General features: G+C 37.7%; 1 protein-coding gene across 8 annotated transcripts in view; it reads left to right on the top strand.

Moving 5' to 3' along the window:
• Chl1 (cell adhesion molecule L1 like) overlaps nucleotides 1-17,002 on the top strand; it is a 218,045-nt gene that overhangs the window by 164,247 nt on the left and 36,796 nt on the right. For all 8 annotated transcript variants that reach the window (XM_057769448.1, XM_057769457.1, XM_057769390.1 and 5 more), the window contains 3 exons: nucleotides 4,507-4,638; nucleotides 16,044-16,184; nucleotides 16,826-16,937. In XM_057769448.1, the coding sequence (XP_057625431.1) occupies nucleotides 4,507-4,638; nucleotides 16,044-16,184; nucleotides 16,826-16,937 (385 nt within the window). The remainder of the gene's footprint in view (nucleotides 1-4,506; nucleotides 4,639-16,043; nucleotides 16,185-16,825; nucleotides 16,938-17,002) is intronic.

Here is a 17,002-nt window from a genome sequence, read left to right as displayed (position 1 = left end):
AACTTAAAAGGTTGACTATATATATAGGGTTCTTGAACAAATTATCTTCAGTATTTTAAAAACAGTTATTAGTGATGCTGAGATGTAAATATTGTTTTTATGAAGAATATTGAATCATTATGCTTTTGTGTGAAAATACTAAATGTACACTCAAAAGCCTGTTTCAGCTTCTCCTTACACCTGCATGGGAACAGTGAACTGTCCTCAAGAAGAATATTCTAGAAGTACTTTCTTTCTACCCTAAAGCAAGAAAACAGTAACTATAATGTACACGAATCATCAAGGGAGATGAGTTCACCTTTATTACATTTTCTTTTGTCTCTTTTCTCTGCCTCTTTCTTTTCATTCTTTTATTTAGAAACCCAGATTAAATCAGGACTGTCATCTGGGGGGAAGCAATATTACCGTCTACTTTGAGGCTCCAGCCCATTTTGACAATGTCTTGTGTGGCTATCAGAAGCATAGTTTTTCTTTTCTGTTTGTGATTTTCTTCCCTAGTCTAAAACTCAAATTCTGTGAGCTTGTACTTTAAACTACAGCAGTCTAAATATGTAAACAGATTGCAAGTCAAATGCCTTATTTTGCATGAGAAAAACAGCTGTGATGTCCTAATTAGATGTCACCATATTTTCTGGGAACCTACAATATGGATTACTGCATATGCAGTAGCAATAGGTACAAGAAGGGCCAGCAAAATGGCCCAGTGGGTAAAGAGGATTGCAGCAAACCTGAATTATGTCTCAGGATGGTACACAAAGATGCAAGGAGAGAATTGACTCTATATAGCTGTCTGTCACAGGTACACTGTGGTGTGGACACACATTCAAATAATAATAATAATAAAGAAAAAGATACATAAGAATGTCACATGAAACAAAATTCCAGACATCTAAATATTAGTCACATTTAAACTGATAATATAAAAGAAAATTGCTCATCAACCAATTTTATGTTGCCCACTATGGAATCATTTGAGACTGTTGAATTTTAGATGAATTTTAGATGAGTAACATGAATCATTTTTGCACATCTGTTCAATCCTTAATTCTATCCAAAGTGCCCTGCAGTGTCTATATGATGCCATGAACTGAAACTCAGTCCAGTCATTGATACCATGAACAATAGCTTATTTTGAATTAACAATTTTCTTTCATAAGAAGTTGGTGGAATGCTTACCTAATATACACAAAGCCCTTGGTTCAATCCCAAGCACACATAAATTGGGGTTTGTGGTGCACCCCTATGTTCCCAGCACTTGGGATGTAGAGGCAAGAGAATCAACAGCTAAAGGTCATCCTTAGCAAACAGAGGCCTACTTGGTATACACAAGACATTGTCCCACGAAAATCAAGAATATAAATATCAAGTAGACAATTGTGATTAAAAGTTTTACTAAGGAAATGTCTACTATGTTACTTGTTTCACAGATATCAAGTTTCCAGTTTTGTTTGTTTGTTGGTCTCATGATAAACTTTGTTACTTTCTCAAAATCTTGTCAGAATTCTAGCATTGGCATCTCTGTTTTGGACACCATAAATTGAGTTTATCATCTTGTATGTTTTTTACAATCATGACTAACTGGGTGTACTTTTTATCAGCTACCACATATCTCAGGCATGTGGACAAAAGAATGGGACCCTGTGGCTTCTTCCCCTAAATTGTCAGGTTTACCTATCATTTCCTTTGTGTTTCGTCTCTCCAGTCATCGCCTTGAGTAGATCTTACCCATCCCACGGGTGTGTGATTTGAGTTTTGGTAAACTTCTGCTGGTTTTCTGGCCTTGCATCTCAGCCACCCTGAGTTTCTAATCAAGCTACAGGCTGACAACAATGTCTTTTGTGAACCAAGTAGTAGTATGTTAATTAAATCTGTCATGGAAGAGTGAATGATCAGACAGCAAGGATTATTTTCCACCTAAGGGACTTTAGGGTTTTTTTCTTATGTCTTTTCCACGGAAGTCTTTAGATATTTATCAAGTTCTACTTAAAAGCTCACCCTACACATCTTTTCTTAGCGAGACATTGTGCCAAATCAGGAAGAAACAAAACAGCAAACTTCAGGCTTGGTTCTCCAGAGGTCACCAGTCTGAGGACAATCACTGCTGACATCAGTACTGAACTACTGAATATTCCACTAGTGAAGTCAACAGTGAGAGTCTCAGCCTAGTCTGGATGTCAAGCAGTCATAGATGTTTTAAGTCTTAAGTTTCATGCCAATGTTTATATCTGTTTGAACCAGTAGCTTAAGGGAAAAAGGGAGAGAAACTTCTACAGAAATGTGGAAGTGTTTTTAAATCCCATGAAGAATGGGCCAGGTTAATGTATAGTAATGATTCCAACCAAACTACCAAATGTTTGAAACCTCCTGAGCGAATTGATAGATATGGGGTTGGGGGCATGTTGGTAATGCAAAGGCTCATCTGGACCACTGAACTGACCTTGATTCCTAGTTATATATGTAGGATAGCAGTGGATAAGAACCTGCCTTCAGAGCTTTGCCTCTCTCTGCTTTCCCCAGAGGCTTTGTTTTGAGATCTATGACGTGGCAGGAACAGGAAATGATTCTTTCACTGATGACCCTGAAAAAAATTAGATGAATTCTCCAAAGCTCAGTATTATTTCCATAAGGTCAAAAGTTAGATGAGGTGATACCTCACCTCTTTATTTGATCCTAACAGTAATATATCTCTACACACACACAAAGGTTAATGAAATTCTTAGGATGAGGCTAGTGATTAGAAACTTGATTTTTATTATACAGTGGGAATGGAAGAATATTTTCATTATTTTTACACACTTGGAAAGGAAACGTCATCATTTCTACTATGAACACAATGGCTTGCACGTTCCTCAGGCTTTGCCTGTAACTTGCACATGTTGAAATTTGTTATTGTTATATAAAAAGAGCAAGAAAAAAATTAAAAGGAAAGAGCCTAGAAAGATTTCTCAGTGGTCAGGCACTCATGATGCCCTTCCAGAGGAACTAAGTTTGGTTTCCAACATGCATGTTAAACTGACATCCACCAATATCCATACACACTACACATAAATAAAAATCTTAAAAATAATAATGTCATCAAGGTACTCTTCCCTTCAGAAAGTGACCTACAGTTCTAATTTAGTCCATTGTACTTTATGCTAATTACCTCAATATTTGTAGATATATATTTGTTAAAAACAGATGTTTTACATGGAAATTAACAGTTGAGCCCACATCCTGTGAGGAGATTCTAAAGGCATGTCTGTTGCTTACACATAGACTTGCCAAAATTCTTTGTATGCGTGTTTTCTTTTTTAGGAATTTGGGTTCCCCCCCCCATGAAATCCCCTTTCCTTCCTTTACTAAAACAATTTGAAAGATATTTTCTTTTTATACATGTGCATATTTTTAAACAGTTTCCTTTTTGAATCAAGGCAGAAATCCACAGTACTTGGGGGGAATTACTACATCAAAGTTTTATCAAGCCACTTCTGAGAATAATTATCAACCTTGCACGTAGGTCTGGAGCAATGGCTCAGTGTTTAAGTGCACTAGCTTCATTTTCAGTGGTCCCAGATTTAGGTAGCTGACAACCGTCTGCAATTTCAACCAAGGGGTCTGATACCTTCTTCTGGCCTCTATGAACACCAGGCATCCAAGAAAGTGGTACATAGCTACACATGCAGGCAAAACACCAATAATAATGATGATAATAATAATAATAATAATAATAATAATCCATGAACACTTCAAGTCTTGTATTCACTGCTGGCATGGGGCTATTCTGAAAGTGACAAAATATGACAGTAATGTTTGAACTGAAGACACTTGTCTTGCTTTGTTCTGATACTCCAATCTGATTTACACTTCTGAAGGTTTATGTATCAAAAGATAGAGATCATTTATTTCTGTTTTTCCTGCTTTGTTTCAAAAGAAAAACAGGGAAATGATCCTATCAGGTTCCATCCCTGCTCCTTTGCAAGGAGAACATCTCTAGCAAATTATGTTTTCCAATTTGATAAGTTATGGAAATTGGTATAGATAAAGTATGTAAATACTTGTCAATAATCAAGGAACAAGGGTTTTTTTGAAAATGTTATTGTTATTTGAAAAGCTCTCCAAGTGTATTTCTTTCATATCACCATTTTCATTTACCTTGTTGCAGCTTGAGTCCTAAGCCAGTCCTAAATGAGTTACCATCTGCTTAGTCCTTCCGCCTGTTTCTGTAAGTGAAATATATACTTGAGGGGCTAAAGCAGCTGTGTATTTTTAGTATGTTGATATATCTACATGTTCAGAATGTAATGTAAGTACACACACACACACACACACACACACACACACACACACACACACACACCTTAATACGCCCACCTTGCTTTGCAGAACTAAACCAAAAGAGCGACTGTGGAATGCTTTGTGGTGTCTGCCCTCTGCTGGTGTATGGTGAAAATGCAGGCCTGTTACAAAGGTTGGATCTTTTTGCTATGGAGACACTTTCTGAAAATCTCTTTGTTTTATGTTCAGAGCCTCCACGCTGGAAAAAGAAACCTCAGAGTGCAGTGTACAGCACAGGAAGCAGTGGTATCTTGTTGTGTGAAGCGGAAGGAGAACCTCAACCCACAATCAAATGGAGAGTCAATGGCTTCCCAATTGAAAGTGAGTTAAAAACAAACTAAAAAAATAAAGATCTGAGAGTGACAGTGTGGGGAAGACAGTAATTGAATGGGATGGTGATTTCAACAGACAGTTCTGTGCTGTATGAAGTATACCAGAAGGATGTGTATTAGCATAATACATTGCCAAAAAGATCAACAAGTTCTTCTTTATGAGCAATGTGATAGATGGGAACCAACACAGTGAAAGAGGCATGGAGAGTGTTTATGCACACACTAACATAAATATAGTAACATAACATATATATAGTAATGAATGACCCAGTGACTGAATTAGAAAAAGGCCTAACACCAACCGACACTTGCTCCTGACCATGAGAAAGAATGATAGAGTAACCTAGTAGATGAAAGCATAAGTTGGAAGTTAAAGCTTCTTGCACCCATGCAACATCCCCATCCTGGGCACTGCCCCTGCCAGATACAGCCTTTGGTCACACATTGCCTCCATGCTGTGGTCAGGAAACATGTGAAATCTGAAAGTCTACATGATGCAACAGCACCCGAACTCCTGATACCTCTAGAATAGCCTTTTGAGTCTGGTCCACATTCTGTGGGTCATGAAAAGATAGAAGTGGACCAAGGTTAAAAGTCCATTCTCCTCCAATGTGGGTCTTTGTCTCTGTCTCCTTTCATCGCCTAAATGTTTTTCTTTGGGTTCACCTTCTTAATTAGCTTCTCTAGGACCATGCATAATAGGCTCAATGTCCCCTATTCATGGCTAGAAACCAAATATGAGTGGTACATCCCATGTTCCTCTTTTTGGGTCTGGCTCACCTCACTCAGGATAGTGTTTTCTATTTCCGTCCATTTGCCTGCAAAATTCAGGAAGTCATTGTTTTTTACTGCTGAGTAGTACTCTAATATGTATATATTCCACACTTTCTTCATCCATTCTTCCATTGAAGGGCATCTAGGTTGTTTCCAGGTTCTGGCTATTACAAACAATGCTGGTATGAACATAGTTGAGCATATACTTTTGTTGTATGATAGGGCATTTCTTGGGTATATTCCCAAGAGTGGTATTGCTGGGTCTAGGAGTAGGTGGATCCCGAAATTCCTGAGAAACCGCCACACTGTTTTCCAAAGTGGTTGCACAAGTTTGCATTCCCACCAGCAATGGATGAGTGTACCCCTTTCTCCACAACCTCTCCAGCAAAGGCTATCATTGGTGTTTTTTATTTTAGCCATTCTGACAGGTGTAAGATGGTATCTTAAAGTTGTCTTGATTTGCATTTCCCTGATCGCTAGGGAAGTTGAGCATGACCTTAAATCTCAAGGTCCAAATCATGAGCAGGAGACAGAGCACGAGCAAGGAACTTAGGACCGCGAGGGGTGAACCCACACACTGAGACAATGGGGATGTTCTATCGGGAACTCACCAAGGCCAGCTGGCCTGGGTCTGAAAAAGCGTGGGATAAAACCGGACTTGCTGAACATAATGGACAATGAGGACTACTGAGAACTCAAGAACAATGGCAATGGGTTTTTGATCCTACTGCACGTACTGGCTTTGTGGGAGCCTAGGCAGTTTGGATGCTCACCTTACTAGACCTGGATGGAGGTGGGTGGTCCTTGGACTTCCCACAGGGCAGGGAACCCGGATTACTCTTAGGGATGATGAGGGAGGGGGACTTAATGGGGGAGGGGGAGGGAAATGGGAGGTGGTGGCGGGGAGAAGGCAGAAATCGTTAATAAATAAATAAACAATAAAAAGAACTGAAAAAAAATTCTATGAAACTTTAAAAAAAAAAAAAGTCCAGTCTCCTCACTGCATCAGTCTCAAAGCTCCTAAGCTTTTAATTTGTATCCAGTACTGAGGCTATTGTGAAAGTATTTGTTCAGGTAGGAGGCCAGAACCTGTATTATGTGTTATGTTCTGGTTGAGTAGCTCCATAGAGAAAAAGAATATTAAGTGCAGGTATATGGCTTTCCTTATTCCTTTGTCCTGGTTCCCCAATTTAGGTCAACTTCCTTGTGGTTCACAAACCTATGTCCTTTCTGGGCTATGACCCATTCCAGTCCTGTGGCCTTGAGCTGATCAATGAACTCCCTAAGCTTAGGTTTCTCAAGTTGCAGAATGGAAGCAATAGTGGTGTTTGCAGGAGATAAATTAGTCAGCTACCTATGGTCGTGACATGTCTGCAGAGGTCTCTGATGGTTTATGAACTGCCTGTGTTTGCATGGCCATCCTAATGTTTACTAGCTGTGTGACAAGAATGTGACTTACCCTCTCGAAACCTGTTTCTTCATAAGCAAAACAGAGATGAAAATAGCTGTGACCTGTGGGTTCATTACGTGGCTCAAGGCAAGCACCATTCAAAGATCTGGCACAAAACAGCAACCCTGGGAAGTAGATAAAGAAGGGTGAGGAAGTCAGTCCCTGCTGCTTCCATCCCTGACCTCATACTGAAAAGCCTTAAGGGTGTGACCAAGGCAGCCAATTTGTGAAACCTCCAGATTAGGGCTGCTTTTAGGAGAAGATTTTGTGTGTAGTAGAGTGTTAATATACAGACTTATAACTGGACATACTGCCAAGAATAATTGGCTGTGTGTAGCACGAATAATAAAAACCCAGAGACAGAAATTGGGATTCAACCCGAAAACCAGAAAAGCAAGGCAGCCAAGCCACTAGTTTTACCTCTACCAAGGCTGAGCGAACACCAACTAAGCTGACTAAGCCTCCTTCTCCTATCATTTTATATTCTCTCTAGTGCTGGGATTAGAAGCATGTGATTCCCTAGGACTGGGATTAAAGGTGTGAGACACAACCACCTGGAATTTTTTCTGTATTGATCTTGTGTAGCCCAGGGTAGCCTTGAACTCACAGAGATCTATCTAATTCTGTCTCCCAACTCCTAGGATTAAAGGTGTGTGTCACCATTACCTGACCTCTGGTGGCTTTAGCTTTGACTTTGGTCTTCAGGCAAGATTTATTTATCATAATACAAACAATATACCACTATAGCTGTGAGCCCTCAGCCCTAAATGAGATATATTTCCCTCTGTGGTCTATGGAATATCACAGAAGTGCAAGTTGAAGCAATGTAAGAGCTGCAGAATTGGAGGAGGGCTATGAAATGCTGGTTTTTGGACATGAAGTAGCCATTGCACATAAGAACTCAAAGCCCATATTACTAACTATAGGAGATCTGTCAGTCAAAATTCCAGCATGGGTGAGTGTTCAGGGTTTATGAGGCATCACCTTTAGCTGAGGAGTTATTGGCATTTGATGGATGCTGAAGGAGAGGAGACATTTGATGTATGGCCACTGGTAGGTTGCTTATGCTTATTGGATAGCCCCACCCATGTACATACTGACAGCACTAATCTGATTCAGTGGGTTATAAAAAGATAAAAGACGACATAGGATTGAAAGGGGTCATATTGTTGATAAATTTGTACATAAGAAATAACTAGGAGCTGACGAGAGTATAAAGTTCAAGTGCAAGGTAGCTTTATGGGTATAAGAGTATATACTTTGAGAGATGAGGAAGATAAGCTGTCATCAGCAGTCTTAGTGCTTTGGAGTGGAGAGGTGAGTAAATGAAAGGACTCTCGAGGCATGTGTGTCTGGAAAAGGAGAAGGAAACAGTTCAGAGTGGCTTAAGTTCAGGGCATGAGGAAGGAGCATGGTGAAATCTTTTAGCAGATGAAGGCATCCGAGCATAGGAAATGGCAAGGCCAGACTAGGGTCTTGGGATTCTATCGATGACGGATGGGCAATCATAGAGATTTGAGTGGAAGAATTTAAGTGGGGAGTGTTATGTTTGATTTGTTTGTGAAGGACCGGAGTCTGATCTGAGGTTCCCTCCACATGCCACACAAGTAATTTACCACTGAGCTATATCCAGGCTCTTGTAAATTATGTGTAAAAGGAATTTTCTGGTCTCTGGATGAAGCCTTTACCTCTATGACCGCAAAAAGCTGAAAGACACGGAGGCCTCAGGCTAGACATTTTTCAAAGTGGTTAGGTAGTGGGTATTTCTGAAGGAGAGCCAATGCATTTGTTAGAGGATGAAATGAGAATAATTATATTCACAGGTAATTATATTCATAGGAAGTACTGAAAGCAGTGGTGGGGCAAAGTGTGCCTTTGCCACAGCTTTTGACCACAGCTTTCTTCCATTAATGCAATAGGATCACTACATGATGATGGTTGGGCTGATAGGATCGGAAATATCTTTGGACTTACACTTTCAGAAACTCATATTCCTTATGAGTTTTATTTCAGAATTAATTCAAGTGAATTCAGTGGTTAGAACCCTTCCCACAGAGATGGCATCCAGTATTTCTGAGAGAAGCTTGGGAAAACAGACTTCTTTGTTCTTCTCTTTTCAAAGGCAATGACCAAGGTTCAATAAAACTAGAGGATTTACTTGGGGACACAGCACAAGTAAACTCATGGCCAAAGCTGAACTGAGAAAAGACTGAATTTGAATGGAGTGTTCTCCAAACTTATTGTCTTATTCTCGTTGATCTTATGGAAGAGATTAATCTAGAAAGAATACTGGGATTGTATCAGGACTAGTATATTTTAGTAGATACCATTAAACATTATGTTTTCTTTAGACTTTAGAACCTGTTGACAATGTGTGGTATACTGTGAAGTTTCCATATACATTCTCAGGAGAGCTGAGCAAGGGTTAGTTGTTCTTTCATTTAAACATGAAGATTTGGTCTTAATTCTTCTTCTCCAATGCTGTGTTGATTCAAAGCTGCTCTTGGGGCCCATGATATAAGGGGGAACACAGGGGTGACAAGATTAACGCTGCCAGCCCGTGTAATAACAGAGGAATAAAGGAAGAGATCAGAAACGTAATCTCTCACGGTGTCCTTTACGATTTCTGCCATGCAGAACCTAGAAAGGCTATCTATCTCGTTGATCCTGAAGAAGTAGCTGATAAATTGCTTCAGCGGTTTATGTTAGCTTTCTGATGTTGCTGCAACAAATTTCCAGAAGTTTGTTCACCTGAACCAATACAATTTTCCTGTTGTATAAGTCTGAAAGTTAGGAGTTCTCTATAAGACTCTCTGCAAGGAAATCAAAGTCTCTCTCCTAATTTTCCTCTTCCTCTTTACCCCATCTCAGTGTTTCTATCTTCATATTCTTTCCAGTTATTACAGGCTGCCTTCATTCTTCACACACGGCTCTCTTTCTCAATCTTCACAGTTGACATTATTGTGACAATGGCCATTTTCTCATGGTCATGCCTTTCTGTTTTTATAACCAGACAAGAGTTTCTGCTTTTCAATAAGCAATGTAGACCCACCAGAATAAAAGCATAACTGCTCTATCTCAAAGTTGTCAGCCTTATTCACATCTGGGTTTTTTTTTTTTTTCTAGTTGAAGCACATAGTTATTGTTCTGAGTAAAAATCAGTACCTATATTTCTGTCTACTTACTGGAAATTTTCATGAAAAAATGACATTCTTTCTACTTATTTCAGATATTTCCACAAGTATTTACTCACAGGCTTCTTTATGCCTGCTCTTTAGGTGTTAGTAATACATTTATACATCTGCACAGATACAAAGAACGCAGCTGACCAAAGGAATGCATGTATTATGGTTCTAGTGAGAAAAAAGAATATATTAAAAAGTCTCCCAATATGTAGTAGATCTTGTTTCCCATACCATGAAGTTTAACATAATTGTTTTGTATTATGGAAATATGAGATAGAAAATATCTATTGATGTCATTTAAGCTAATTTTTTAAATTGTTGTCCCTCACTCAGTAATTCCAGCACAAATGTTCTTCTTCCTGTCTGCTGTGTCAAAGCAAGAGTTTATTTAGAACTAAAACTGTTGTCAGAGCTATAGGATACTCATTTTCTCTGAAAGTGATATTTCCGAGCCTTGTAAATGCTGACATATCAGGTAATGAGCAAAGGCAATTTCATAATGCATGGACTATACCCCGTGGGCTATTTTGGCTCTTAATAAGTGCACAAGAACATTAGGTGTGCTAATTTTCAAAAGATAATTGCATTTTGGATCAATAGTAGTATGTTTTAATGTGTCTGTAATTTTATTAAAATATAATTGCATTATTTCATTCTAATTTTTTTGTTGGACTTTTCCTTTGAAACCCACATCTGTTTTAGTCACTATTGCTCTTTGGCCATTAGTGTTACATACAAACACACACACACACACACACTCATGTGTGAGCACATACATACACACTAGAAAAAACATAGAAATACAAGATATTGAATCTATTCAGTGCTTTCTGCATCAACATATTTCCAGGAATGACCTCTGATACAGTTATCTAATTATTCCTTATTAATAAAATATCAGAAGTCAGATATTGGGGTAAGAACCTGAATGATCAGAGAAAGGGCAGAGTAGTGACCAGTGACCTCTTATCTTTTCTGTTCCTCCATTCAACTAGCCTGAGATCCTCTCTAAGCCTTGCCTTACTACTTTCTGTCTCTCTATCTGCCCTCAGTCCTTCAAAGCCTCTATGGGTAATTTTGGTCTGCTAGTGGCTAGCACCACCCTCTGATTCAAAACAAGCTTTATTGTCAGAATGGAATCAAAATATCACACAACATTTCTCCTTTTTTTGATAAATAAAAAGGCAAGGCTTTAACTCCAACAGTAAAACTATATAAAAGAAGAACAACTTTCAGGTAAGAATTATATTCACAATGTTCAGTCCACTTGCATTTGGGAAATTCTGAGAAAATCCTCCATTACCTAGCCTCTCTTGGTGAGTCCAAAGTTTTGTACCTAATTTACTTTTTATCCTAACTTACATTAACAACCCAAAACTATCTTTTATTTCTTTCAACTTTAAATACTTTACACTTCTTTTGTGAGTTTCTTTGCTGAATTTGGCAACAAAGAACACTATAACTGTGACTATCTAGTCTTCAACTTCATCAGAGACCTGAGAAAGATGCAGAGAACAAAACCTGCAAAACTAAGAAATGACAGAAACAGCTAACTGCCTGGACAGCCACCCAAAGTTCCTCTGTAATGTTGGAGCAGCCATCTTGACCTACGGACCTAAAATATCTGACAGACTTTTCCATAAAGCAGAAAATTTGAATGACTGTTCTGACTTGTCTTGGCAAATTTCAGAAGTCTTTTTTTTTTTTTTTTTTTTTTTTTTTTTTTTTTTTTTTGGTCTTGCTCAGAAAATATACTGTCAGCAGTTGAGACAAGAGCAATTTCTTGCCCAGTGGCTAACTTTTGCCACAACAAAAGTAAACTCCATATGGAGTTTCTTTGATGCCCATTATTGGTTCTACCAGGAGCAGACATGTCTCATTGTCATAAAAAGCCTTGTTATTAAAGCATCTTAAATGCCATATTCTGTAGATCTCTGAATAGTTTGAAGACCACCTGTCTATATCTCTATTTGACACTGAAAATATACCTAGCGTGACTGCAAGTTTGACCATAATAGGTGACTATCAACCTGTATTTCTTTATTATCCTAAATAGTTTGTAATAACAATTTTCAAGAGCTAGAAATTTACATTACATTGTTAAATGAGCTGCATATGTGCAATACCTTAAAAAAGAGTGTGTACAGAATGTTCTAACAAAAATAAAATTGAATTTGTATCAATATACAAAAATATCTTAAATAAAAATAGAAACATATACAGTATAACAAAATTAACCTTAAATTTGCATCAATATGCAAAAATCCATACCAATGTAAAATATTTAAGACTCCTAGTTGTTCTTTATTAGTTTAAAAGTAGATTCAATAAACTACACTTTTATTCTATCATTTCTATTCCCCCCTTTTTTTCTTTTCAGGATGAGATCCCTAAAACTTATCTCCTTTGTTCTGTTTTTTTCCTTATCATTACCAATAACAACTTGTAACCAACCTTCCTAATCGATGACAAATATCCATAACCCACTGAATGACCAAAACTCATCTACCTTACCTCTTGAGAATGTGGGCATCTTGTTCTCTAGATTGCTTCCTGTTATCTGGGGAATGGTAAAATCTCTGCAGGACCCTGAGAAAATTGAGATAATGGTCAAGTCTTAGGAGAGCTGGTTGTATCATTTGTTGCCAGTCTCTGTATAATGGGAAAGGTTGGACTTATCTGAAGTCCTGGCTGGAGTAGTGTATAGAGGAGAACCATCTCAGCTAACTGCTTTGAAGCTGTCCTGAGCAGTTTAGTTTAAAGCTGACCTTTGGGTAATGTTTGTCAACTTAGTGGCATTACTACAATTCAGGTGGAGTCATTGTTGTAGGTTCCCCTCATCCTTTTGGAGACTTTAAAAGTTGTTGTTCAGAGTGGTCATGGTTTACTGCGGAAAGACATTTGAAATGTATATGCAGCACATCTCTGAGATCTTAAAGGACCAAAATTTGTTGAGTACGTCCAGAATACACAAACTTAATTCCTAGTTATCTGATTCAGACTCAAGTCCAAAGTCATGTATAAATAACTAGATTAAGCCTTTTTCTAGAATTAGTACTACATATGATCATTAATTTCACAATGAAAAATTTAAACACATACATATATGTTAACCTTAGAAACTTTGTTATAATATTTATACCTTAAAAAATTTAAAGAGTCAAAATAAAACCAAAGGATTATGAGATTAGTACCAATAGAATAGTCCTGTAATTTTGGTTTTTCTTCTATTCTATATCACATGGATCTTCTTACATGCGACAAAAATTTTAGATTTCCCTTTAAGCAAACATGTTTGCATTTAGAGGCTTAAAGAGCCGCACTCAAACTCCAAAGGCCCTTTAATTTTTAATTGAACTTGAATTTTAAAAAGACCATTTGCCTTATATGTCTGTAGACAACAGCAGAAACAAACATTTGGGAAGATTTATGAAATTTTATCCTGTTGGAAATATGTTATACCATTAGGCCAATTGATTGTTTTTCTTGGGAAACTTCTCTGGATGATTTATCCTTTTTCTTCAGATGTTTCATTTGTTCAGTGGTTTTCAGATTTCTTAGTTGGAGACAAAAGCAAAATCTCTTCCTCAACATCAGCCATATCCTGGTTTCCATTCTGAGTTCCGCACATCTTTAATGTATACAGGCTGATTTAATTCAGCAGTCTTTTGTCTATTACTTCATGTCTCTCCACAGCTGTCATTCCTTCATTAACAATTAGAAAATCTAAAGATAACACAATAACATACAGGATCCAGATTCTCTGTGTATTTTCCATAATTATGTGGCTTATTTGTTCTTATTTTACTTTACTCCTTTTTGAAGGTCTTTATTATTTTAAAACTATTTTTACCGGGCAGTGGTGGCGCACGCCTTTAATCCCAGCACTCCGGAGGCAGAGGCAGGCGGATCTCTGTGAGTTCGAGACCAGCCTGGTCTACAAGAGCTAGTTCCAGGACAGGCTCCAAAACCACAGAGAAACCCTGTCTCGAAACACCAAAAAACAACAACAACAACAAAAAAAACTATTTTTAATCTATTACTGTATATACTTTTTCTCCTTTCCCTCCTAAGTGTATGTATGTATATATATTTTTTAATTTTTGAGACAGGGTTTCTCTATGTATATTTTTAAGCATATTATAACCTGTTAAGAGCTTTATTTTGTCTGGATCTGTCTTTACTGAGCATCTGTATTTTTTTTTTCTCACATGAGATGAATCTTAAATTGTTATGTTTGCTGTCAGGATCACTTATCTTAGTGAATGGCATCGCTCATGATGGTTAGTAGCTAGCTCCTTCCCACTTGGTTCCCTGAGAGCTTAACTTCATGGTGGAGGTACTGGAGAAAGACAGGTATACTGCCCCAGCTCTGGGAAGTTGTTAGGTTCTTGCTGTCACTGAATAATATGCCACCCTCTGCTCATAAACCCCATGTTAGTGTTACATAACATGGACCCTTAAAAAAAGCTGTGCCCATGTTTGCAGCTAGCACCAAGCCAGAAAGCTGCCTCTTAAAGGAGCCACCCCTCTGTTTGATGCTAGCACCAAGCTTACCTAAGAAAAGCCAGTAAGACAGATATCAAGAAGCTACGTTTCAGTTTGTGTGTGTTTAATCACCCCCCCCACACACTGTTTTTAGAGTTTTCTTAGATTTTATGTGGATCTATGTTGGCCAAAATTGGGGTGCCAGGTATTTAATTAATTTATGTAATTATTCATTGTCAATAAAAAAATCAGGAGTAAGATATTGGTGTTAGAACCTGAATGATCACAGAAGCACCAGAGAAGCCACCAGTGACCTCCTATCTCTTCTGTTCCTCCATCACAAAGAGCAGAGATCCTCTTTAAGATCTGCCTTACTACTTCTTGTCTCTCAATCTATCCTCAGTCCTCCAAAACTTCTATGGGTAATTTTGGTCTGCTAGTGGCTAACTCCAGCACCACCGTCTCGTTCAAATCAAACTTCATTATCAGAATGCAATAAAAATATAACACAGTAGACCTCTATTCACAAATAGATAGAAGTGGAAAAGTCTGAAATGTACTTAAACTGATAAATGGCGATACAAATATGGTGCATATATATCTAGCAATACTATTCAGCTGTAAAGAAAACTGAAACATGTAATTTCAGAGTAAATAGATGCAACTAGAAAATATAATATTTAGAGAAGTAGCCCAGACACAGAAACTAAACTCCACATGCTCATTTTCATCTCTGCTTCCAAAATTATCAGATGTGAATAAATACCCGGGAGTGACTTCAGAAACCAGGGAGTAAAAATGAGATCATTATAGAAAGGGGGGTAAATTATATCGCTAAAAAGTTGTACACAGGACAACTACACTCAAAAAGAAGATGAAGAGGAGGGGGGGGTATATCATGAAAGAAGGAAGAAAAGAAAGAAAGAAAGAAAGAAAGAAAGAAAGAAAGAAAGAAAGAAAGAAAGAAAGAAAGATGGATTAAAGCTTGGGAGTTACATATTTGAAATAAATAAGTGATAATATGAAGCACACAAAATAAAGGCATAAATCCAAAAATAGTAGAAAGGTGAAAAGGGAACCAGGAAAGATGTTGTCAAGAGAAAAACCAGGGCCAGTTAGACTCTATTTGTTGCTGTGCACTGGGTAACATCTAGATGTAGATGCCCAAGTGTGAGTCTACTCACAGTAGGACTCAGATGTCAAACAGATCACCTCCAATCTTATGATCAGGGATGCAAAGAGGCAATGATCTGTAGGCAACATGGATTCTCATCATATTTATTTGAAAGCATAATTTGAAAAGGAGTTACAGATGCAAAAGGACTGAAAAGGTACTCATGTTGATTTGAGCAAAATGTAAACACTGGATTTCAATGAGCTATTTTTCATCCTAAACTGGTCTTAAAATATAGATACTGTGTGACACATTTAATAAATCATTCATAAATATTTTATATTCTATTCTTTATCATACTGACAGTCCCTCTTCTCTTTCAGATCATCCATTTCCTGGTGATGTTATGTTCCCCAGGGAAATCAGTTTTACAAATCTACAACCAAATCATACTGCTGTCTATCAGTGTGAAGCCTCAAATATCCATGGAACCATCCTTGCCAGTGCCAATATTGATGTTGTAGGTGAGCATACCTGTGTCTTGACTTCACTTACTGTTTACTGAAGGAAAATGCTCAGTTATGGTCATAAATACCAGCTTTTTATGGGTGTGAATGTACATGTCTGTGTTCATGTGGTGGTCAGAGGACAACCTCAGGTAACATTCCCAAGGTGCACTCTATCTTTCTTTTTGGGACAGTGTCCCTCACAAGTCTGGAACTTATGAAGTAGCCTTGGATTGCTTCCAGTGAGCATCAGGGATCCACCTGTTTTTTAATGCCCATTGGCAGGATTGCACTCTTCTCCCCTTTTCTTTTTCTGTTTATCTTTTAAACATAGGTTTGAAGGGGGATAAATTGCTGTTTGTGCACTAAATTCTTTACTTACTGAGCTATCTCTCCAGTCTAAATTCCAAATGAATTTTTGACATATAAATCATGGGGAAGAAAATCAATGTATGGTTCACATTCTGTGTAGGCATTGGATATTATACCTAAATTATGCTTTCAGAATGTGCTGCTTTTGTATAATATTCAAATTCAGGAATTTGTACTGAAATGTTCAGCCATCTTCTATTCTTATAAATATGTCAAGGATATAGAAAATGTTCTTTGTACGTAATTTTTGCAGAAAGGTTTAAAACCTTATCTTTACTTTTGACTAGATGTTGTCCCACTGATTCAAACTAAGAATGAAGAAAATTATGCTACGGTGATTGGGTATAGTGCTTTTTTACATTGTGAGTACTTTGCTTCACCCAAGGCCACAGTGATCTGGTAAGATGACTTGCTGTTCTATTAACAAAATGGGTGTGGGTGATTATTGAGCTACCATTTTGCAG

This window comes from Chionomys nivalis, chromosome 1 (assembly GCF_950005125.1).
Source record: "Chionomys nivalis chromosome 1, mChiNiv1.1, whole genome shotgun sequence".
Classification (NCBI taxonomy): domain Eukaryota; kingdom Metazoa; phylum Chordata; class Mammalia; order Rodentia; family Cricetidae; genus Chionomys; species Chionomys nivalis.
This window is presented reverse-complemented; position numbering and strand designations above follow the sequence as displayed.